Source organism: Schistocerca gregaria, chromosome 4 (genome assembly GCF_023897955.1).
Source record: "Schistocerca gregaria isolate iqSchGreg1 chromosome 4, iqSchGreg1.2, whole genome shotgun sequence".
In the NCBI taxonomy this organism is placed as follows: Eukaryota; Metazoa; Arthropoda; class Insecta; order Orthoptera; family Acrididae; genus Schistocerca; species Schistocerca gregaria.
The window spans coordinates 454,108,697-454,134,342 of record NC_064923.1 but is presented as its reverse complement, the minus strand read 5'-3'; the positions used below and the strand labels follow the sequence as shown (position 1 = coordinate 454,134,342).

The 25,646-nt window shown below is 39.7% G+C and overlaps 1 protein-coding gene and 1 long non-coding RNA gene across 2 annotated transcripts in view; one reads left to right on the top strand and one right to left on the bottom strand.

The window, feature by feature from the left end:
- Window positions 1–25,646, top strand: part of LOC126267315 (protein patched) — a 130,919-nt gene that overhangs the window by 102,761 nt on the left and 2,512 nt on the right. Inside the window, exons 7-22 of the mRNA XM_049972411.1 lie at window positions 3,700–3,792; window positions 9,079–9,200; window positions 9,284–9,431; window positions 9,523–9,663; window positions 11,073–11,231; window positions 11,315–11,410; window positions 11,747–11,872; window positions 13,857–14,225; window positions 14,850–15,005; window positions 15,373–15,685; window positions 17,531–17,940; window positions 18,262–18,588; window positions 19,764–19,906; window positions 20,616–20,715; window positions 20,938–21,189; window positions 21,853–21,979. Of these exons, the coding sequence (XP_049828368.1) occupies window positions 3,700–3,792; window positions 9,079–9,200; window positions 9,284–9,431; window positions 9,523–9,663; window positions 11,073–11,231; window positions 11,315–11,410; window positions 11,747–11,872; window positions 13,857–14,225; window positions 14,850–15,005; window positions 15,373–15,685; window positions 17,531–17,940; window positions 18,262–18,588; window positions 19,764–19,906; window positions 20,616–20,715; window positions 20,938–21,189; window positions 21,853–21,979 (3,082 nt within the window). The remainder of the gene's footprint in view (window positions 1–3,699; window positions 3,793–9,078; window positions 9,201–9,283; window positions 9,432–9,522; window positions 9,664–11,072; window positions 11,232–11,314; window positions 11,411–11,746; window positions 11,873–13,856; window positions 14,226–14,849; window positions 15,006–15,372; window positions 15,686–17,530; window positions 17,941–18,261; window positions 18,589–19,763; window positions 19,907–20,615; window positions 20,716–20,937; window positions 21,190–21,852; window positions 21,980–25,646) is intronic.
- LOC126267321 (uncharacterized) overlaps window positions 21,345–25,646 on the bottom strand; it is a 31,583-nt gene continuing 27,281 nt past the window's right edge. Inside the window, exon 2 of the long non-coding RNA XR_007548993.1 lies at window positions 21,345–22,068. This is a non-coding gene — a long non-coding RNA (uncharacterized LOC126267321). The remainder of the gene's footprint in view (window positions 22,069–25,646) is intronic.

The following is a 25,646-nucleotide window of genomic DNA, read 5'->3' as shown; positions in this document are numbered from 1 at the left end:
TGTCCTAACGGATACGTATCGTACGTCCCACATCGATTTCTGCTGTTATTTCGCGTAGTGTTGCTTGACTGTCAGCACTGACAACGCTTTGCAAAAGCCGCTGCTCTCGGTCGTTAAGTGAAAGCCGACGGCCACTGCGTCTTTGGTGAGAGGTAATGCCTGAAATTTGGTATTCTCGGCATATTCTTGTTGTCGATCTCAGAATTCCCAAACGATTTCCAAAACGGAATGTGTCTAGCTCCAACTACTATTCCGCGTTCAAAGTTTGTTAATTCCCTTCGTGCGGCCATAATCAATTTGGAAACCTTTTCATATGAATCACTTGAGAACAAATGACAACTCCGCCAAAGCACTGTCCTTTTATACTTCATGTACGGGATACTACCGCCATTTGTATATGTGCATATTGCTGTCCCATTACTTTCGTCACCGCAGTGTAAAGCAGCGACGCTGTCTCGAGATGAAAGTAAAGTCGAGGCTGTAAGCGTGTCATTGCGCAGCTGTGAGGCGACCTTTTGTAAACGCCGTGCTCAGCCCACAGCCCCCCTGCGTGTCCGCTGGGCCTTCAGACTGGCTCAGCGGCGTGTATTTTGAGAGCGGCCCACCGGCCGCGGAGGTAGCTGCTGTCAGCCCGGACCACCCAGGGGCTGCCGCCTGGGCACGCACGCCACGCATAAATAACGCAATTGTCTCGGACCGCCCTCTCCTCTCTGGAATTCCCGCGCGCGCACCGCCGCTGTAAATCCGGAGGGAGCAAAGCGGAGCAACGGAAGAAAGGAGAAAGAAAGAAAGACGGAGACATCAAACGGATACGGCCATCGACCGAAGGAGAACAATTAAGAGCTTTTGGTGGACAGCCCTGCGATGAACGGCTTGGACCGCATCAGGCGCCTGGAATGTATTGTAGGTCGTACTGAAGCGGTACCTCGAAGCGACCCTACGACATTCTCTGTCTTGAACAGCCATCCGCATATAGGCTGATTGGAAAACGTTTCAGCAACTGACACGGGCGCCCATACGGTAGTTGTAAGGAAGTGGGGGGGGGGGGGGGACAAGACATTGGAGTATTTTTAATATTTTGGAAAACAAATGGTGACTTGCAAGCAACTATAAAAATGTTCTAGTTTCTGCCATTGTTCAAAACCTGCGTAAACCAATAAAAAAATTCCTGTCTACGTTGTATTTTTCTATCTTCGCTGAGAGCTAGGGAGGGTGCGCCCCATTCGCACGTACCCCCCCCCCCCCCCCCCCGTGCGTCCTGGAGCAGCTCACGTTGTTACATTACGGTGCTATTTTCGACTACTGTACGCGTCACAGTGAAGGGATTAACTAAATAACGCTTCCTATTAGATTCAGATTAGCAGACCACCGGCGTCCGCGGCGAGGAATGACTGCTAGTCGGACACACGCACTGTGCATATAGTATCAGTAAGGGTGCTTTATATGTTTACAATGGGGAAGGCGCGCGATCTATCGGAGTTTGACCGAGTGCAGATTGTGATGGCCCGGAGGCTCAGCACGAGCATTTCGGAAACTGCATGACTTGTCGAGTGTTCGAAGAGTGCTGTGGTGAGTGTCGTCAACACGTGGCGAAACCACTTCCAGATGTCGTAGGTTGGGCGGCCATTCCTCATTACAGAAGTCGGACATCGTAGGCTGGGTAGTCTGCTAAAACAGGACAGACGGCGAACTGCGGCAGAACTAACATCAGACTTTAATGCTAGGCAGAGTACAGCTGTGTCTGAACACACAGTGCACCGAGCACTCCTAACGATGGGCCTCCGCAGCTGACGACCCGTATATGTGCTAGTGTTGGGACCACGTACACCCCTTCATGACAATCATGTTTCCCACCGGCAGTGGCACTTTTCAACAAGATAACGCGCCATGTCACAAGGCCAGGAGTGCGGAGGAGCGGTTCGAGGAACACAATGGCGAGTACCAATTGATGTGCTCACCCCCCACTCCTCCCATCTCGCCAGACCTGAACCCGATCGAACACATCTGGAATGTGACAGAGCTCATCGCCCCTCTTTCCGTGTCGTCAGCTCCCTCCAGCGGTCTTCCAAAGCCTCATTGCTTCAATGCCACGACGCTTCGCCACAGTTATCCTCGCCAGAGGTGAACATACAAGCTATTACGCAGGTGGTCGTAATGTTCAGGCTGAACAGTGTAAATCAGCATTGTTTCACTGCGATCAGCCACGTAATGCTACAACTAGCTGAAAGAGGGGTGTAACGGAATTATAGGAAATCACTTCTCGAAACGTTTGAGACTCAGTAATAAATTTAAAAAATCTATATTCTTCATTCCACAGAGGGGGGCGGGTGTTCCTCCCGCCCCCGCTGTAGTGAACACCTATGGACCAGGTGTAAATGATCAGACCATAAATTAATAGCTGGCGTTTGTTCGCCGTTGTTTCTGGTTTGCAAGTAACGTTAAGACGGTGAAATTCCTAAATCCCACTAAATTTCAATGAAATACTCATTAATTAATACCAAGGCATTCCACGTTTCTCTTTATATTACCGTGGCTGCGCTCTCGCAGAAGCACTGTGCATGCAGGTTACGTTATTACTGCGGTGTCCGCAACACTGCATACCTTCCAACATTATTTATTTAGAACTGTTGAGAACTATGGCTTCATGAAAGCGTATTACGGCAATGCAGGAGCCATCAGAACCTCACAACGTCGATTTGTACTTTCAGCATGCACTTCATTTCCCAACTGAGAAATCACGTTATTCCAACTAGCGCTCCCACTTGACAAATTCCCCATTTACATTAATTTCAGACACACAACCTTCTCTACGTGGCTACCGAATGTCATCGATATCTGTACGATTTTACTCCTCCGCATTTTCGGATTAATTCATTACGAATCCTTTTCAAACTAGCTTGCTGATTAATTTCCCCAGATAAACAAAGAATATGTAATCGCATTCCAAACAATATCGTCTCTCGATCGTCACATGAATACATGCTGTCTAGACGCGAAGGCCACATTAAAACGTCCATTTGACGCAATCCTAGGGGACTGTGGAACGAGAGATGATACATTTCATACTGCTCTCCGGTCCGCATCGCTTTTTATTTGTTAGTTTCAGGCCACCAACTGGTTTTACTCATCTTCTACTGCAATCCCCTGCACTTCATCATAAACTACTTATCAGTTACTTGCAAAATTCCCATCGATTTCGGCCTCAAAGACATAAAATTTTTAGGCGCAGACACGAAAATTTATAGTAGTCTTACCATCGAATACTGACACAGGGTCATCATTCAGTGATTACAGGCACAATCACATGCGTTTGTGAACGGTCAAAGTAGAAACGTTTGCCGCTCGGTGGCATTACATTTGTCCACTTATTTCCCAATGTACAATCTCCGGTGATCTTTAATGCTCATAACAGCACCAAAGCCCCATCAGTTAAAGAAAGGAATGCTGTTTGGATCGTGAATGGATAAAACTGAATCACTCAGCATAAAATTCCTTTACAAATTAGTGTTGGTTAGTGATGAATCCATCTGCTATTCAGTACATTCTGCATTGGTATGGCACAACTAAAACAAGATTTTTGTAGACGGAGAGATTGTAATACGATTTAGCTGCAGCCAGTAAAAGAGAGATCAGTGTAATTTGAGTAAGCCTGCAGTTGTGTGGAGACCGAGGTGCCTAATTATCGGCTTTGCGTTACAGGCGGGAATAAGCAGCGCCTACCAGGAGAAGCCCTGCCTCAACCCGTTGGACCCCGAATGTCCAGAGACGGCGCCCAACAAGAAGACGGGACAGGTAAGCCACACTGTGTTAGGATCTCTCTTGCAAAATAATGTCTTGTGAATTATCTAGCGCTGTACTGGGACCAGCTCCGTAGCCAAATATTACAAGCAGTGGCAGATCAGCAACTCTTTCGATATGTATTCGACAGCGGTACGATATTGACGAAACGCTAGTTTTCGCAGGGGAGAATCGTTGCAGAGCGAGTATTCCTATAACTAAGGTTCCAGCCACTGCTTCTGATAGTTACGAGGTAATTATAAGTAGCGAGATTTCTTGACTCAAGCGCCATGTTTCGAGGTTGAGTTCAGTTGTGTTGTTGGGATTTTGCTTAATTCACGCGATGGGAACGCTGGGTAACGTACTACGGCAGAAATCGGGATCAATATATACCACTGTCATGTAAAGATACCATAGGTTTCCAGGCTTCTCAACACTGTGCACAAGAGCATGCCCAGGATCTGAGATGGGGCGCAACTCACAGTTTCAGATTTCACGACAAATGGATCTAGAACACTCACTGCTAGTCAGTATTCATCTCACCGTGCTTCAAACCGATACTTAAATAATACGTCTGTTGTGTGGTGAGGCATGATTTGTTCGATTTGTGAAGATCTTTTCTAGGGCCCGCGAGAGACGAACAATAGCTTGTTAAATAAGGCTTTAACTATATATCATAAAGCAGGATTGGAAATACCAACAATGAAAGTAGTGTATCTGCAACATTAGTTGCAAATTGCCTCTGGTTCCTGCCTGACTCTACTTCTACCAACAAATAACAGCCATCTGCTATTAACGGGTAAATTAGCGTCAATTTAGGCGCTTCTCACTGCAACAATCCATTAATCGTTAACTTCTTGATGTTTCTCATTTTCAGACGAATTCCATATCTCTTAACTACTATTGTCTACGTTGTCGGATCGGAGGCAAGTATTAAAATTCAGGCTATATTTCTCTACCTGTAGACGTTCTGGACGAGGTGAATAGTGACGCTGTAACTTCCGGAAAAAGCAGATGCTCGCAGGAAATTTAAAGTACTAATTGCGTCACGTACCGCAGGCGTGCAACCACCGCCTACCTATTTTTTTTTAACGCCCTGCCGACTGTTATTCCACCCTGTATGGAAAAAGTGCGGCAACAGTTACTGGTCAATCCAGTCACAACTACAGGGGTAGGGTGTCAGCCATGGTCCTACCGGGCTAATAAAGGTCGAGTGCTGTCTAAATACAAAAAGTCCACAGTGAAATATAACTGCAAGGCACAGTATTTCACTGAACGGTTGAATCTTGAGTAGAGTTATAACGTTTCAGTTATGTCACTACGATTGAATCGTGAGTAGAGTTATAACGTTACAGTTATGTCACTAAGTTTACATGCGACACATCTTCCGAAAGAGGAAAACTGAATTTCGGAAACCGTTGTCCGCTGTGGTGTTTACATGATAAGATCTGAAGCGGATTTTGTAGCCCATTTAAATATGGTGCCTGGAAAACAGCCGTTACAGTTTGATTTAGTCAACACAATCGCTATTTCTCTTCAAGTAGGCGAGACGTAAACAGCTTCAGTTTAATAATTTCTACTTACCTTTCACTATACAAAAGGCCACTCCGTCCATATTAGCCGAAAATTTTCAAAAGTAAGACGAAACCTGACAGCCCAAGCACGTTTCAAAACCGACTGCGTTTACATGGGAGCGAAAATAGATTGCGGAATTGGAAAACCGACAACGAGAAGCGGATTTCTAAAATCGATTTTGAAGTTTTTATATGACCCCCCAGAAGCGGTCCTGGGAAATCGGTTTACGAAATCCGTTTCTGGGAGCTTCATGTTAACGGGATGACACAGTGTGTACCATTACGGTACGACTGTTTGTGTGAATTTCCAAACTGCAGGGCTATTTCGTGGCGAGTTGCGGTGTTACGATCCTTGAAGTTTCAAGAACAGCTGTACAATTCAAAGCTGCAGCAGGCATCCTGGACGCGAATGTAATAACAGTACGTTTCTGACGCTCACCGGCAATGGAGCAGTGAGGCAACATCAAGCGATTTGGGTCCTCCAACATTTCTGGGCGAGATTTCGTCAGTTCGACCCGAATACCGAGAGGCAGGTTCCTAGTTGCTCCTCCATGATAACAGCCCATCCCACAAGCGAAGATTGTAGACGAGTTTTCGGCCAGCTGATGGATCACAGTCCTGGATCACCAACTGTATTCGCCGGATTTGGCCCCAGCCTACTTCTGGTTGTTTCCCAAATTGAAGCTGGCAATAAAAGGACACTATTGTGATGCAATTAAGGCCATTGACGAAAATTGTCCTGCAGTACTAAATGTACCTCCGAAAAATGGCTACAGTGGCTAGTTGAAAACACTTTGAAAACGATTTCAGCTGTGTTTCGATTCAGGAGAGACTATTTGGAATAAAAACAGTGACTTACTTAACATAACCCATGACTTTTATTTTTATAGCCACAGTTTCCATGGAACTAAGACACACTGTGTATAGCTCATGACCTCCAAATTTACATGCTTTTTTTCCAGAATCGCCTTGTGTGTTGAATCAACAGCGCTGGCAAATGGAACTGGATTGCAGAAACTGTATCTGACACTCTGAACATCTTAAATCTTTTGTCAGAGTGCACTATGCGGGGATAGGTGGTGAAAAACGCCGATTATATGTGACACCTGGCAAAAATTCCACACTTTGCGCTCGGCACAGGTGCAGAGAAGGACAAGGAACGACTCTCCCTCCCTTTGAAACCTAAAAGGCACCGTGGCAGAGTTTGTGTGGTCGCGAGAAGCCACAGCCCCACGGATATCTCAATTTCGGGGACTGCTTTTGTGGGACACTTTTCCGCTCGTAATGGGAAGTACGGCCGCCAGTCGCCAGTCAGCACACAATACGGCCCGACGGTGGGTAGCTTGATGTATCGCCGCGTGACAATAGCGGCAGGTAGGTGAGCGGAGGCCGAGAATGCAAGGTACGGGCCGCCACCTGGCATGTCCGAGTCGGTGGTCTGCTGCCCCCTTCCCTCGTATTTTTCTCTTTGGGCTGCGTCGCTCCTGGCTTGCATTATAGCACAAAGTTGATTCAGTTTCCATAGTTGCCGGACAATGACATTGCTTAGAATTCAGTGGCAGCTGAACCATGGTGCAGCTCGACATTTTTTATACACAAAAAGCCTACGAGGCGAAATTTATATACGAGGTGTAGTCATAAGTTTTAATTACGACCTCTAAAAGTAAAGTTATATGTCTGCATTCCAGCTACACCTTGAACTCCCCGCGCTACAGTGCCGTTGCTCGGCGCTAGAGGAGCCAGAAAAAGAAGAGAAACAGCCGATTGATAAGGTGGACATTTTGTTTGGCTTCTGCAGCGGCGTGCAACGGTACTGTGGCGAGGGTCTTTACACTGAAGTGACAAGTCATGGGATAGCAATATGCACATATACCAATGGCGGTAGCAATCCGTACACAAGGTATAAAACGGCAGTGAATTGCCTTAGCTGTCATTTGTACTCAGCTGATTCATGTGCAGAGCTTTCCAGCGTGACTATGGCCACACGACGGCAACTAACAGACTTTGAACGTGGAATGGTAGTGGAAGCTAGACGCATGGGACATTTCATTTCGGAAACCATTAGGGAATTCCGTATACAACAACCACAGTGTCAAATTTCAGGTATTACCTCTCATCACGGCCGACGGCCTTCACTTAATGACCGAGAGCAGCGCCGTCTGCATAGAATTGTGTATGCTAACAGACAAACAGCCTTGCACGAAATAACCGCAGAAATCAAAATAGGGCGTACGACGAACATATCCGTTAGGACAGTGTGACGAAATTTGGCATTAATCGGCTATGACAGCACACGACTGACGCGAGTGGCTTTGTTAACAGCACGACATCACCTGCAGCTCCTTGAGCTCATGATGATTTCGATTGGATCCTAGATGACTGAAAACCCATGGCCTGGACAGATAAGTCCCGCTTTCAGTTGGTAAGAGCTGATGATAGCATTCAAGTGTAGCATAGCACAGACCCCACAAAGCCAAGACCCAGAACATTCTGGACAATTTGAGTGAACGATTTGGCCAGCCAGAACGCCTGCCCAGCACATATCCTGTCAAACATTTATGGGACATAATAGAGAGGTCAGTCCATACACGAAATCCTGTGCAACCAGTTATAGAGGCAGCATTGCTCAATATTTCTGCAGGGGAGCAGCATGGCTAAATATTTCAGCATGGGACTTCCATGTCAAGTTGCTGCACTACACCAGGCAAAAGGAGATCCAACATGGTATCCCATGACTTTTGTCACCTCCGTCTATAAAGTGCACCATGGTTGTAGACATGTACCTGCAAACAAATAAGAAATGAATGACTTAACATTATTATTTTGAGGTGATAAAACTGTGACTGCTTTTCATACATACCCCCACTATATTAGTGGACTATGCCATAATGTTTGGCACGTTAGTAAGGTATTGCAGTATGACGATTTAAATGTATACTAGAACTGCAAACATACGTATACAAACAAACAAAAAATGAATTACCTGGCATTCTGGTCATGCCTTGTGTATATTAAATTGAAATATTATAGGATCGACAGGAACTTGAGCTTCATACACCTACATTATTCATCTGGCACTAAAAGAGCCACCAACCCATACAGACCCCTATCTCAGACAGTAAAGCAAGTCAGTGTGATGTGAAAATCACAACAACTTATAGTGAGATCCTCACTCCTAACTGATAAAATACTCCCTGGAAACTGTACAAAAGCTCAGTACAAAGTAGTTTCAGAATTGCTTCACATCCTCGTTGGATTTTCTGTGTAGATATCCTCTTTTCTCATCAGAGATTATTCAGTTACACATATTTCTGTGGTTTTTGTGAACTGTCTGTGTGACTTGAAGTTTTTTAGCACAGTAGAGAACACCATATAATTCATCATAGCCTAATTGTACAAATAACTTTGTCTGCGATGCTGCAATCATATAGCACTACTTGAGTCTGAGTGGAAATAAAAGTCTCCCTTTACTCTGTTTATGTTCCCATGAACATTTCCACTTTTACAATGATTTTCAAATAATAATTTGCCTCTGAAAATTGTGTGTGTGTGTGTGTGTATGAGAGAGAGAGAGAGAGAGAGAGAGAGAGAGAGAGAGAGAGAGAGAGAGAGAAATTTCTTTGAAGAACATTAATCCAGTTAAAACCACATTTCGTACCATAATGATTCTGAAATATTCAATATGTGAATACGGTACTATTTTTTTCTTCTTCAACTCACATTCCAGATACCTGATATAGGGGCAGAACTGACAGGTGGCTGCTATGGTTTTGCTGCTAAGTATATGCATTGGCCTGAGGATTTGATAGTTGGAGGCACAGTCAAGAATAAGACTGGACATATTAAAAAGTAAGCTGTTGTCTGCTTTCTGGTATTCACCACTGTTCATACTCTACGTCCTGCTATCACTAATGCCTGTTTATAATTTTCAGAGCTCGAGCTCTCCAAACTGTTGTGCAGTTGATGGGAGAACGAGAGTTATATGATTTCTGGTCAGCATCGTACAAAGTCCATCATGTTGAATGGACCCCTGAAAAAGCTGCCTTGGTGCTCGATACTTGGCAGAGGAGGTTCTCGGAGGTATGAATTTATGTACTTCCAATGACATTGATTAAATATGGACAGTATCTCCCACATTACTTATCAATATTTGTTTCTTATACACTTGCAGGAACTTCAGAAGTATATGAATGGAGACAACGGTACATCTCCATATAGCATGTATTCATTTTCCACTACTACATTGAATGATATTCTAAGTCAATTTTCGGAACTGCGGTTAGAGAAAGTAATCGCTGGATATGTATTAATGGTAAGCCATGTAAAAACTAACTAATCACCTTCTATCAGTATAAAAACAAACTTTGTAGACAATAGTGAAGAAATGAGATTAGTTTGTTTAACCCGTCCCAACAATATGAAAAAATATCACTTTAAAATTTTTCACATAATCAACCTTTATTATAAAATAAGAAATGTGTTACAAAATAAGAAACTGGCAAAAAGCAAACAGTCAGTTCTTTTAAAGAGTTGGTTTCACTTTGGAATCTCTGGGATGTATAGTTTACAATTACCCGTCATTTTGTGTGATGTATTTGAAAGCAATTTCGAATTTTTCCTTGACACAATCTCCATGCCGACTGTTGCTTTAAATAACTGCTACAATGCACTACATTTGTAAAGTATCTCAGTATGTTTGCAATAGCATCAGTTGTTCCATGTAACAGGCATTGTTACTTCAAAACAAAATTAATAATGCAGTGGTTTGATGCAAGATCACTGGTACTCAGTGTTAAAAGGCCTATTGCTATTCTATATTTTTTCATAACAAAAGGGTGTATTATTGTTGCATGCCAAGAATGAAGTGCTAAGCATTTGAACCGGATAGAAAAGTGTGGTCTTCTCTGAGTTCCACCAGCTATTAAGCAACTCATATTTTAGCTGTAACATAACAAGATAACTTTTGACGTGCACCTGGGCAGAATACCATATTTGGGCCAGAGATCCAGTCTCCTGACCCATACAATAAAGGCTCTCTGCTGACTTTTCTAGGAAATATTTTCTGTCAGCATGCTCCACTCTGTTCTCCAGAAATTTACTTGCACAATGTTAAATTTTCCATTACAATAGAGGAACAAGATTTTTCAGACAGTAGGTAAGAATTCAATGGAGCCACAAACAAATGCAGTAAACTTCTTTCTTTCCTCCATTTATCCCCTGGAACCTAAAGTAGCAAACAAAACAGTATTTTTCTTAGAGAATAGTTAGTAAATTGTTTTGAGTGGTCATAGGTTGCCCAATAGACTTATCCAGTTTGTCAGTACATTGCCTGGCATCAGTTGTTATACTTGCCATAGCACTACTGGGTTCCACTCCACTTTGTATTAAAGAGTGAATAAGATTTCCACAGTCAGGTACCCTCCAGTGTATTCAGTTTACTTAGCCATTAGAGTATAACGCCTTCTGTATTGTATATAATAAACTGAATTATCTTAGTATGACAAAAATCTGTAAATATACTTTGAACTGACACTTCTGAGTGTCAAAAGATCTCAAAATTAATTTAGGCTGCAGAGCACCTAGCTGTACCATAAAGTTAACTCATGATATTTAACAAAAGTAATAAGGTTACAATTTCATCCCCAGTCATTTTGAGATTTGTACAAAGCAAACAGTGGGATGAATATGGATTTTTCTTCAAGCAAAGTGACTTATTTCCAGCTGTTATATGCTGGACTGTCGCTTCTGCGGTGGAGCGATCCGGTGCGCTCACAGACAGGTGTGGGTGTGGCAGGTGTGGTGCTAGTATCCATTACAGTGGCTGCTGGTCTGGGCTTCTGTGCTTTGCTTGGCATCGCCTTCAATGCCTCAACCACGCAGGTCAGTACCTTGACCACAGCTGTTCTTTATAGCAGCATAACTGCCAATCAACAGGCTGACTCACGACTTGCTCTCCATTGCAGATTGTGCCATTTCTAGCACTTGGACTTGGCGTAGATGATATGTTTCTCTTGACACACACTTATGCTGACCAGGAAGTCACCAACATACAAACAGATGTAAGTACAGATTGTATAAAGCATTTTCCCATTTTATTCTTGTCTATAAAATGCACCCTATTCACACACAGGAACTAAGTACATTGTAAGATTATACATATCATTGCGACAAAAATTTGAAAAAGTGATTTGAATAAAATAGCAGGACTCTATACAACTGTGATGCTGATACTGTTTGCTCTTGCATTGTAGTAATATTCAGGTTCTCAATAGTTTAGACTCATCAAACATGCTAATTTTTTATACCAAGTGAAATTACAAATAAGTTGTAAAATTACTATGCTCATTGTCCAATCATTAAGTATTTCATCAAAAGGACTGCCTCTTTTGTTCCAGGAACAAACAGGCATGGTCCTGAAGCGGTCTGGTCTCAGCGTGCTGCTGACATCATTGAGCAATGCTTGTGCCTTCTTTGCTGCTGCACTCATCCCCATTCCTGCGCTCAGAGTCTTTTCACTGCAGGTTAGTTGGAAAACATTAAACACATGTCTGCTAATTGTAAATAAAAATAAAAGGAAGATTGTGTAAAAGTTATATTTGAACAAGCTATTTGAATAAATATTGTAATCACACACCCTATTTTTATGTATGTTTTACCCTTCCATTATACCTTTAATAACAGCAGAAATCCCTCTTAAAACAGGTTATATAGATATTAAAATATAGAAAAATTATCAAACATGGTATTAATTCAGTCTTGTAATTTCTTAGTTGAGGAAAAGATAAAATCTTAATAGTGTTTCATTTTCTTATGTCATTAATAATTTAATTTTAAATCAAAATTATGTTGAAAATTAGCTTCAGATAAAAGGTTATATCGTTTTCCTACACCTGGGTATGCACACATACATGAATCATGGATTTGGTTAGCTATAATCTGGAAATATTCATGTAACTATTGCTTCCACATTCCGATTTTTCCACCCAACTGGCAGACATAACAATGGAGCACTAAATATAAAAATTATTCGTATTGACAAACTTTTCAGCATTTAGTATTATAAATTAGCACAAACAAGCCTGTAAAAATGTAAGTGCTCACTCACTCACTTAATTACCATAAAATTTTGTCCTCAGTTTTTATATCTACCACATATCACACAACAGAAAAGGAAAATAATGTGCAGCATCACAGAATACACAAAAGTAAATTTTATTGTTTCTCAGTTGACTTATCAACACTGTTCTACAGAAATAATAAGAGCTCAAAAAGGCATGTGTCCAAGATCTATCAATAATGAGAGTCATTGCATGGCAGAATTTCACCACATTAATCTGTTTGTAAATGATCCTTTCTTCTGCCTTACAAGCAAACTTTAAACTAAAAAACTGAAAACAACTTTGGTAGAGTCATAGTGTCATATTCCTGACTGCTAAATCTAGTTTACATCTTTAACACTTGAGGCCAAGTTTGTTTTTGACAAGGGTAGTACAGCAATTATTAAATTGCATAAAAAAAGGTTGCTCACCAAGGGATCTGACAACTGGATTTTATTCTGACTGCCACTGTTGTAGCATTCTGTTTTTTCATCCAAAAACAAAGACGCTCCACATTTTTACTAGAAACTACTATTTACTATATTTAAAAAAACTTGCTTCATGACACATTTTAAACATTACTTATGCGTTACTCGACAGGTGCCAACAACTTCCTTACAAAATTAAGTTTGAAAAGCAGTGTATTTTGGATCACCTGTTCTTAGCTTGTTTTTGGGAAATAGTCATCCAAATTTTCTGTTTTTCATTCATTTTCCTGTTGACAATGATTCTCACTTTCTGAAGAGCCACAGCATCGGTATAGTCAAATGAATTTTGTTCTAATAACGCTTTTCAGTGTATTGGTGTGTGTCCTTAGTTTCCTCAATCCCCTCATCTTCACTCTTGTCCTCTACTTTTGTTCACTACATGCATGTCAAACTCACTACTCAATTTCAAGTTCACATGCACTGCTACTTAACCACTTGTGAATGGTTTTGTTACCTACGTATTCACAACAAGAAATTTTTCAAGTTTGTGTAGTGTGTTTAAAAAAATATTTCTTTTAATTATAATAAAATACTTCAGGCATAGTTTTTTTTTTATTTTTCAAAAATTGCTGAACCATGCATAGATAACATTTTTTGCAAATCGGATGATCCACAGTCTTATAATTGAGATCTTGCTGTAGTTTTAAATATTCATTTCCAATGTTATTATTATTATTATTAGTTCTCAAAGTTGTGAGTTGTGTGTCCATACCTGTTGCTCCAGCCAGGATTTACAAAATTACAGGTGTTTCTTCCATGAAATTGTTTATTATTACAATCACCATAAAAAAACCTGTTAACCATCTAACCTCACTTATTTTTAATTTTAAATCATTCTTGCATAAGGTGTGTTAAAATTTCTACCATCAAAGTATTTACTCCATAATGTTTATTTATACTGCAACATTTCTGCTTTACAGGCAGCAGTGCTCATGCTCTTTAACCTGGCAGCAATGTTGCTTGTGTACCCTGCAATTGTAAGCCTCGACCTGCGGCGACGGCGTGCCGGTCGAGCTGATGTCCTCTGCTGCTGCACTTGTCCACAGCAGCCAGCTTTTACAAGTAGTTGTGTGACGTCAGATGGGGAGTCAGATCGGGGGCGGCCCAGGGCTACACGTATCACACCTGAGCCGCCCCCACCTCAGCCACGCAAGCTGACAGCTATCACACGTGCACTGCCTCCAGACCGTCAGCAAACTGTCACTGTGCTTGCAGCACCTCCTCAAGCGACACAGGGTGCCTCTACAGCTCCACCTTCACCACTGGCCTCCCGAACACATCATTCTGCTGTGAGTATTTTATTTTACACATTAGCACTGTCCACCAAACTTCAGTTTTGTGTCTTTTGATTATATATTGGGAATGGTTATAGTATGTATCTTTCCGTTCCCTATATTGGTTTAGCTTTACTTAGAATCTCACTGCTTCATGCCTTGTACAACCAGGTTCTCTTTTGTCTCTCAATACCCAGACTTTAATTGCTAGAAGTCAAAGAAAGCACTAAATAACCCCTTACTATATTGCTGAGGGACTTAGCAATAGATAAACACGTAAACATGGACTGTAGTATGGTAGCTGAGTTTATTATCTTCTGTTTATTGTAAGAACACACTGCCCCACACTCTACATACATGCCTATCTGGTTATCTGTTAGGGAATGAGGCACATTTCTGAATTGACAGAGAACGAAAGAACATATAAATTATCTCTGGAAAAAGTCAGTGGAGATAAACAGTGGAGAATACTGCTGGAAATAATCCAGGGGAAACACAGTGGAAGAAGGAAACATAAAACTGTTAAAACTACTGAGCTGGGAAACATGAAGATAATGAAATTAGTAATAACAATTGTAGGTAAATAAACATCTCAAGCATCATTTCTGTAAATGTATAATTGCAACATTGCTCTTGCAGGAATGTTGGGTGGGTTCACGAGAAGTACTGACAGTGGATCCAGAGAGCGGTGAACAGCATTCCACTAGCTGTCCAATACATGGCTGTTGGCGGTGGTCACTGACGCGAGCAGCTGCGCAACATTATGCACCTTTTATTGCCAAAACCAGTGTCAAGGTATGTATCATATTCATGCAGTGCTAGTCACCTCTTTATTGTCTGCCAGTTTTGACAAGTTAAGCATTTAAAAACATGAGTACAATAACCTTATACAAATCAGAAATCCCAGTATCAGTGTTCTCTACAGTATGAGCTAATAAGAAAAATCTTCGCTTAAATTTGTTTGTATGTAAATTGGAGACATTGCTCAGAACATGAAAACAGATCTTACCATCACCTTACTACTGTTGTGATATACATTGTCTAAAAGCAAAATATATCTCACTGCAAAAATTAAACTTCCAAGAACAGTTCATCCAGCTAACCACTTTTATCATATTTCATCTTGGAATAGTCATTATATTTGTGCTCTTTTCTCACACAGGTATTTTCCATGGTGCTAATGATCTTCGTCCTCGCTGGCAGTGTGTGGGGAGTATTTAAAGTCAGTGATGGGCTGGATCTGACGGATATTGTGCCACAGAACACTGAAGAGCATGCATTCCTTGGAGCGCAAGAAAAGTATTTTGGCTTCTACAACATGTATGCTGTCACTCAGGGAAACTTTGAGTATCCAAATAATCAGAGGCTGCTGTATGAATATCACGAGGCCTTTATGAGGGTGCCCAACATTGTTAAAAATGACAATGGTGGTCTTCCAGATTTCTGGCTCAGCATGTTCAGAGATTGGCTCATAGGTGAGAGTTCTACACACACACACACACACACACACACACACACACACACACACACCGCATGTATGCTAATGCAACTTGGGCAACTAAGACCACACTGGCAGTGTGGCATCTCCGCTATATGGCGGGTAGCAACTTTCCTTCTCGTAATATTGTTGCATTCCATACCAGATTTTCCACTGTTTGATTTAACATTCACAAAGAAATTTTTTGAATCCACAGTATTAAAATACAGTATCTGACTACTTTAAAAAATCTCAGGTCATTCCAAAAAAACCTGCTAAATGCTGTGCAGGCATGACAGATCTTTGCAACCTTTGCATAGCGAGTATGTGACAAGATATTGTCTTCGCAAAGGAGTTTTTTGGTTTATTGTTCAACGCAGATTCAGTTCACTTTTGTTTTCTTGCAAGGAAACATCATCAACTTGACTTCATATCTTAAGGAAAAAAAAGTACGCTTGCAAGATATCAGCCCCAGCAACCAAACGTGAAAATTTGTGCCATAATTCTGACAGTACATAGTTATGACTTTCTGAAAGTACATCTTTTAAACTTTTATGCACACTGGTGTTTCTCACTCAGTCTGCCCTACTGCAGTCACTTCATGCCCAAGTACGAAGTACTATGCAGTGGAGTGAGAGGTTCAGGAAATACTGTTTTTTCATTGGTAACATGTTTTGTTGACTGTTTCTAACATGTAGTTAATGACTGAGATCTCTCTGGTTTGAGCATTTTTTATGTTGCGATTCACAAATGCAGTGTATATGAATGAAACAAATTAGTGGATCATTACTGAAGTAGAGTGGAACTATTTAATTTTTTTATCATCACTGTTATTCATTTTCAGGAGAGGCACTGTGCTTCAGTGAGATTCATATGATTAAATTGTAAAACAAAATTCATTAACTTCTTTCCAAAAAAGTTCTTCCGGTTCTTAGGTTTATTCATTTTGGTGAGGCATATATACACCTGCAATACCTGTATATTGATATGAGAAATTGTTAAAATGTTACTGAACTTACATGTGCATGAGGCTGACATATTACATACTCATAGGTATAGTACTTCCTGTTTTTCATATAGAGTAACATCTGTTCTTGATCAAGATTTCAAAACACATTGAGCAGATGTGGCACTTTAGGCATAAGGCAACTGCAGTGGGGTAGAATGAGTGACAAACAAGCAGTGTGTGTGTGTGAAAGTTTGAGCTGCACTTTCAGAAGTTCAAAACAGTGTATTATCAAAATTAGGGCCAAATTGTTGTATGGGATAGTTTCCTGGGGGTGTTATCTTGCAAGTGTGCTTTTTCTGCTTAAAATATGAGGTCAAGGTTGGTAACGTTTCCTTGTCAATGTTACTGAAAATCTTCAGTGTATGTTAGAAAGGCTACATTTAGACCTAAGTTTTTTTGAATAATGTTGAACTAATATCAGTTGTTAGCACCAATCTTACAATGTAAGGAAATATAGCAACAATAACAAAAAAGTGATTAACACTTATTATTAATACTTTAAAAAAGAAAAGGAAAAAAAGATATATGAAAAAGAAGTCTGAATTTTAGAGACTTGAAGAGATATGCTATGAAAAAATGTTTCAGGGCAAATTAGAAATGGATTGCTAAGGTAACTATTATAATTCATAAAAAGTGAATATACAGCAATGAGAACCATGAAATAACTTGATTATGGATCATTATATAGGGGTTTGAATCTGACTTTAAAGAGATTCATATTCTTCCTTACATGTCATTTGTGCAAGAATGCTTATGTGAAAGAAGAAGTTATGCCTTAATTCATCTTGAGGATTAGATGTCCTCACAAAATTGATTTTCTTTTCTCATTTTCAGAGCTCCAAAAGGCATTTGATCATGACTGGGAGCGTGGCTGCATAACTCAGGAGAAATGGTATGCAAATGCCTCTGATGAAGCCATCCTAGCATACAAGCTATTAGTCCAGACAGGACATGTAGACAACCCTGTAGACAAGTCACAAGTTCGCCAGCTACGCCTTGTTGATGCAGAGGGCATTATAAGTCCAAAGGCATTCTATAATTACCTGAGTGCCTGGGCCACAAATGATGTACTAGCATACGGTGCATCCCAGGGCAACTTGAGACCCAAACCACGTTCATGGCTGCATGCACCTAGTGATGTTGGTCTCAAGATTCCCAAGTCACCACCACTTACATATGCACAGATGCCTTTCTACTTGCATGGGCTTGGTGACACACAGAGCATCACACACCTCATTGGAGAGGTAAGACACATGCTTTCAAATGTTTTAAATACACTTATCAATGCAACAATAACAGTAGACATTCAAATGATGTATGATTCCTAGATTTCATTTTAAAATGTCAGAGTATCACAAGGGCTGATGGAACTGTCAATGTATAAATGTATTTATAGCCAATGATATTTGATTCCATTTACCAGCAAATTCAGTGTAGGTCCTATAAGTTTTTTAAGTGAATATTCAGAAAAAAGTTCTAAATTTACACAATTTGAAACAAATCAAGCAGAGGAATTTCATGTTGTTCATTCTGTTAACGTAATTTCTTGTGGTCTAACACAACAGGTACGTGCAGTATGTGAGAAATTTGAAGAGCGTGGCCTGCCGAATTTTCCATCGGGAATACCATTCCTCTTCTGGGAACAGTACCTGGGGCTTCGGCAGTCACTGAGCTTGGCACTAGCTTGTGCACTTGCAGCAGTTTTTGTTGTTGTCACAGTTCTGCTTGTGAATCCACGTGCAGCAGCACTAATCACACTCTCATTGGCTGCGATCGTGCTGCAGCTACTGGGTGCCATGGGCATGCTTGGTATTAAGCTCAGTGCCATCCCTGCAGTGCTGCTCATTGTTGCTGTAGGGATCGGTGTCCACTTTACGGTCCACATCTGCCTGGTAAGTTTACACCTATCTGCAGTTAGATGGTGGATGTAAATAATTCTAATTAAGCTAACAACCAAAGTACATTCTTTTTCTGTGAAATTACTGTGTATGTCAATTGTTTTTAACTGAGGATATAGCTGAATTGTATTACACAGTTACTACTAAATGTTTTGGGATGAATTTCTTTGTATACCCCACCAGGATATACTACATACATCCACTTTTGACAATGATTGCATTATATTCTAGAAATCAGCTACCGGTACATTCCATTTAACATTTTTTTTTATTCATCAAGTGAATTGGCACTGTCATGAACATTCTTGCCTCAAATTCAGGAGTAGTGTGGTTCAAATCTCCATCTGGCTGTCCTGATTTCATTCTCCTAATGCAATTAATATGAATGCTGGGTTGTTTACAAGCCAGTTACCCTCCCATCCTTGTCCCATTCATTTTTATACTCTGTTTCTAATGGCCTTGTTGTTCATAGGCTGTTAAGACCAACTTTCTTTTCTATTTCTCATAAAACCAAGTTTTTTTGATAATACTCACCTTACAGCAGAGATTAGACTATGGTACCTCTTTCCAGTTTATGGACTCTAGAAATACAAAAGGACAGGTTTGGCTGGCATGATACTCTGTATTGCATTCCAGCTTCTCTGCTCACACAACTATGCAGAGAAGAACTGATTGGTAGTATGTCTGTCTTACACACTTGCCTTTGTAAATCAGACAATTAATTAGTAACAAGACATTTAAATGAAAGTTTTTTGTCTGTTCTTATTAGTACTAAACTGGGTGGCAAGTATGAGGAAAAATGTTTCACCTTTTTATGATACATGTTCTTAAAGAGGAGGGAGGGAGAATATGGTATTTTGTAAATGTATATAAATTTATATAAGCATTTTTGCAACTACATTACTGTCCATGTCTTGGGTTTCTGCTTCTACAATGGTAAACAATGCTGCACTGGTTTATCCAACTGAAATCTCTCCTATCTAGATGTGAACATTATATATGCATATTTAAATTTAAAAAAATGGTACAAGTTCTGATAGCAACATTTGTAGGTTATAACTATCCCTTCTTTCTCAGCAGTAAACTTCCTCTTAAATAATGTCTACTGAATTTTTTTTTTTGGTCCAATGTCTGATTAAAAAACACTAAAGACTTCTTTTTTCCCTCAGGGCTTTGTGACTTGTATTGGAAGTAGAGAGCGCAGGACAAAACTGGCACTAGAGTACATGCTAGCACCAGTAGTACACGGGGCATTCGCTACTCTTCTGGGAGTTCTTATGCTTGCCTTCTCAGAATTTGATTTTATAGTAAGGTAAGTAAAATGAAAATAGCAAATGAATCTTACATTATTTATATTAAAATTAACACAAGGTGTTCTGAAACTCGTTTTCTTCAGTCAGGTGTGATGTGCAAACTGCAAAAATAACATTTACAGATGCAGATTTTGTCAATGTGAACAAAATATTTTTTTTAAAAACAGAACTACATAATTAAAAACACCAGTAGACAGTAGCATTAAAAATGGGGGGGGGAGAGGCGGGAGGGGGGGGGGGGGCTGGCACACTCACAACAATCACCAAAATTGTCATGATTAAGCTAAAGTCTTAACTCCTTCAGACTTTTTATACGCTATCAGGAAATGCATTGTGAATGACAGCACTTCTTTCAAATTGTTGCCATGCACTGTGTTGTCCTTAGCGTAGGTTAGTTTAAGTAGTGTTTAAGTCTAGGGATGGATGACCTCACATTTGAACTTTTTTTTTAATTGTTGAGGATTATTGGAAAGACTGTTTTACTACAAGGGCATAAAAACTCATAGATATTATAAAACTGAAAACTAGTGCCATGAAAATCAGTACTAGCTCACTCACGTAAATGGTATGCCTAGTATTGTTCATAAAAACACCTAAAATAGAACACAATACTCCTCACCTTGTTTGGAATTCTGTTTTATACTTGAAGTCAGACATATGACCCTTCCTTATCTTCAATTGTGTAAAATGTGCTTATTTCATTTTCAGGTACTTTTTCTATGTGCTCTTTATACTTATTGCTGTGGGACTTCTTAATGGGCTCCTGTTCTTTCCTGTTCTATTGTCGATGATTGGGCCTCCAGCTGAGGTAAGAAATACATATACTCGTGGGAGATACATGTAACAAAATTTGGTGTACTGAATTCCTTTTCCTTGATGAAGTGTGCAAATAAGATAATGCTTACCACTGATGTTTATATCTGAAGCTTCCATTTTTTCCTACACTGATTTCGTATAAATATAGTGCTTTCTCTGTCTTCACTTATATTACATTTCATACATGCTCTAAAAATATTTTCTGATTATGTAGGTAATTCCTCACGAGCACACTGATCGAATTTCCACACCTACTCCACCTCCATCACCTGCACATGGACGATCGGGTTCTTGTCGGATAACAAAAGTGGCTCCACCACGTCGCAGTGCTCACTGCAACCGTCTGCATGCAGAACCCTCCCTCACAACAATTACTGAGGAAGGAAACTCTTGGCACTCTACACATGAAATAGTTGTGCAGCCAGAACTTGTTGTTGAAACAACATATGCTCCAGCAACAGCTTCAGTGAGTTCTTTTTGTGTTTTATTTATAATATTCTGCACTGAAAATGCAATTTTTTGAATAAAATTTGGATTAGCTGCTAATGTGTAAAATGTGCTTGCATTCATTTAGGACTGTTTCAACTCTCATAGTGTAATCTGTAAAAATATCTGCAGAGATAAAATATCAGTATTTAATAGAAAACAAAGTTTATCAGCTTAAAGTATTTTTCTTGAGTTATTCTTTTGTTCCATGAGTAATACACTATACTTTTTAAGAGCTACAAATGTACTGCAATGAGCAATTTTATAAACAAAACTGTTGCTGTACATTTTATTACACAAAGACAGTACCTTAATGTTAAAAATAAATTAATATCATTAATCTTTCCAATGCTGTGGGAAACAGTGATAATTATCTATACTGTCCCAATTAGATTACTTCAAATTAATAACTTTTTAATTAATATATTTCATACAACAGTTCCCATTTACATCACAAACTTGTTTTGGAAATGAATTGGATTGTTTTTATAGCTCACAATTTTTATGAGAAAATGAACAAGTATTATTTCACGCATTGAACTGGAAACAAACATTTTACTGTTGCTTCAATACCATGTAACACTGATGAACAGATAATATTTGAAGTCAGAATTATAAAAATTGTTTCTTTCTTTTTTTACAGAGTTCCTCTCAGAACAGTGACAATTCATCACAAAGTTCAACCTCAACACCAACACCACAGCCACATGTTACAACAAAGGTCACTGCTACAGCTCACGTCAAGGTTGAGGTCCATACACCGCTACCAAGTAAGTGCAAGGGCTTTTAGTCTTTAAATTTTTTTCCAGCTGAGTGCACTATTTCTGGCAGTTTAATCCAACTTCTAATCTGCTGCAAACTGTAACATCCAAAAAAGGTTATAGAACATTTCTGGAATATTAATTACATAAGCCAGCTACCTGCATCATGAAGTAAATACAAGTAAAAATCTCAAAGAAGAATATGGTGTGCCTAGCATAAATAGAACTACCCAGACAGAATACAACAAATAGGAACACAGATAGATTAGGATTTCACATTCCATCATAGATAACTAGGGGCAGCTTTTCAGAAAAATGATAACCCAAAAATAATGCTAAATTGCAAAGACAGGTTTACCAATATTCGTAACTGATATTTATTGAATGTTTAAAGTGGATTTTGCCTTTTCTTCCCCCTTCAAGCTGAGGTTTGTGTATAATCTTAAAATGGCTGTTCCTTTCCTGCATAATGAACTATGATGTGATGTCAAAAACAGCACCAATATTGACAAACAGTTAATTTGACAATAAACACACCAAAATTTACAAAAGACAGTGAAATTAATTTGGCATAAAACCATTTAATCTGGCAAAAAACAACCAAAACTGGAGAAAATGTAACCTTGGGAATTTGGCAAAGTAACACAGCTACCAGCAAAAAAACTAATTTCTTAAAAAGATATCAAAATTGGCAACAAAATTCTACAGGCATTTGAAAAAATATTTGCCAAAATTAAATTTGGTAAAAAAATATTTTTAGATTTGGTAAAAAATAATACTAACACTGGGCAAAAATAACATCAAATTTGGCAGAAAATAGCACCAAATTTGGTCAAAAAATAACACCATTTTTTTCTGTCTCTATTAATAAATCATTAGACATGGATCACAAGCTCAAGTAGGACAAGGAACTATCCTGGCATTCACTTTAACTGACTCTGTAAATCCTAAGTAACCAAAATTTTGAAGGTTGGATGGGGAGTTGGAACCCACTCCCCCCAAACAAAAATCAGTTCCTCAACAATCAGACTGCCTTCATTGGTAAGGATATGTGGTGTAGGGAAAGTTGATTCAATGGTAAAGGTTACAGAAAACTGCAGGAAACAAGCTCTGGAACTGAAAAGAAGGAAATAATATAATAATAATATTGCCAAGATTAACAGGTAAAGAGACAGGAGAAATGAAATATCAAGGGAAAGAGACATGCTACATCTACATCTACATCTACATGACTACTCTGCAATTCACATTTAAGTGCTTGGCAGAGGGTTCATCGAACCACAATCATACTATCTCTCTACTATTCCACTCCCGAACAGCGAGCGGGAAAAACGAACACCTAAACCTTTCTGTTCGAGCTCTGATTTCTCTTATTTTATTTTGATGATCATTCCTACCTATGTAGGTTGGGCTCAACAAAATATTTTCGCATTCGGAAGAGAAAGTTGGTGACTGAAATTTCGTAAAAAGGTCTCGCCGCGACGAAAAACGTCTATGCTGTAATGACTTCCATCCCAACTCGTGTATCATATCTGCCACACTCTCTCCCCTATAACGCGATAATACAAAACGAGCTGCCCTTCTTTGCACCCTCTCGATGTCCTCCGTCAATCCCACCTGGTAAGGATCCCACACCGCGCAGCAATATTCTAACAGAGGACGAACGAGTGTAGTGTAAGCTGTCTCTTTAGTGGACTTGTTGCATCTTCTAAGTGTCCTGCCAATGAAACGCAACCTTTGGCTCGCCTTCCCGACAATATTATCTATGTGGTCCTTCCAACTGAAGTTGTTTGTAATTTTAACACCCAGGTACTTAGTTGAATTGACAGCCTTGAGAATTGTACTATTTATCGAGTAATCGAATTCCAACGGATTTCTTTTGGAACTCATGTGGATCATCTCACACTTTTCGTTATTTAGCGTCAACTGCCACCTGACACACCATACAGCAATCTTTTCTAAATCGCTTTGCAGCTGATACTGGTCTTCGGATGACCTTACTAGACGGTAAATTACAGCATCATCTGCGAACAACCTAAGAGAACTGCTCAGATTGTCACCCAGGTCATTTATATAGATCAGGAACAGTAGAGGTCCCAGGACGCTTCCCTGGGGAACACCTGATATCACTTCATAATGCTATATGATTATATTTTTTAAGGCCATTAGTTGGAGGGTGACCTAAGCCAGCAAACATAAAATAACAGAACAGGACTCGAACTACAGCTAAGCCAGACACTGGGACTACCCAGATGATTCCAAATTAGCTTCATCTACCATCTCAAGACACTATACTTTATACTCCAACTCTCTCTCTCTCTCTTCCTTCCTTCCTTCTACCTGCTGCTCTGTACAAAAGTTACATTTTTTCTGCGTTTTTCATTTATAAAAGTTCTTTGTACCAGTATAGTCTACTAAACACCACTTTCCACTGCACTGTACTTCCCATCTGACCTTGAAATTGTCACTGGGTTGGCAAACAGGTTAAGTCTCCTGCCTTGTATACACATAGTAAGAACATAAAAAAAAGTCCCAGCAAGTAACTGGACATCTAAAATATGCCTATAAAAGTTCATTAATATTTTGCTTTAATACCAAAAAGCTTCTGTCAGTAACATGCACATCCTGTCATGATATTTGATACATCTTGAAGTTGAAACTTGACAGTAATGAGAAGTCCACTTAGATTTACTACAATGCTGTTATAGAATGAATATTTTTTTCACAATAGTTAATTTCTTTGCACTTGTCTGCTGTGTTTTTGTACAGATGTATTAATAACTTGTCACACACATATCTTCAGAAAGGAAAAAGGAATTGGCTAGGTGCAGTTGAATACAGGTCACTCACAAACCCATGCCACATATTTTTTTTCAGTTTTATTTAACATTTTTTTAATGTATTGTATGAAAACAGCTGCTTTTTTCATTATCGATCTACTGCAGTTACCTATTTCTTGTGCATCTAGTTTCTATTAATGCACTATTTTCAATGAACTAACTCCATCCCCAGTCACACTTGCACCCTTACACAGTTTCAAAAAACTTCATAATGCTCACTAAGCCCTCTCCTCTCCCCTTTGACAGAAAAACTGAGCAATCATTAATAGATCTGTAATGTAACTCTACACTGTGCACTGAATTACTGACTTTGTTTCCCCCATACAAAACTAATTCTATTTACGAAGAAAGGAGAAATGAAAATAGCTAGTTACCTGGTAGAACTCAAGTTGGCATAATTCAACAAACTGCCTAAAATGCTGTGTTCTTGACTGCTGTGCTTAGGGTATTTTGATGGTAATACTATTACCCCAATTTATCACTACACAACATTGATTTTATTCTTCAACAATTGAAAGGATGTTAATTGAATACTTTTCAGAATTAATTACAATAAATATGGTTACAAAATACAGGGTGGGTCATGGAAGTATCCCTTCTTTCAAGGCAAATTTGTGAAGGGAAGGAGGATAGGAAGGATGAGTATGGGCTCTATCGATGCAGTAGCAGTGGAAGTTCCAACTGGTGCCACCGTCAGTTGTAAACGTGGCTTGGTCAAAAGAGCAGTTTTGCTGTTGAAATGCACTTTTCCCAAAACTAGTCTACTGTTGCAGTACAGCATATGGTGCATACTCGTTATCAAATACACCCCCTCAAAACTCTGTTCCTGACTGGAA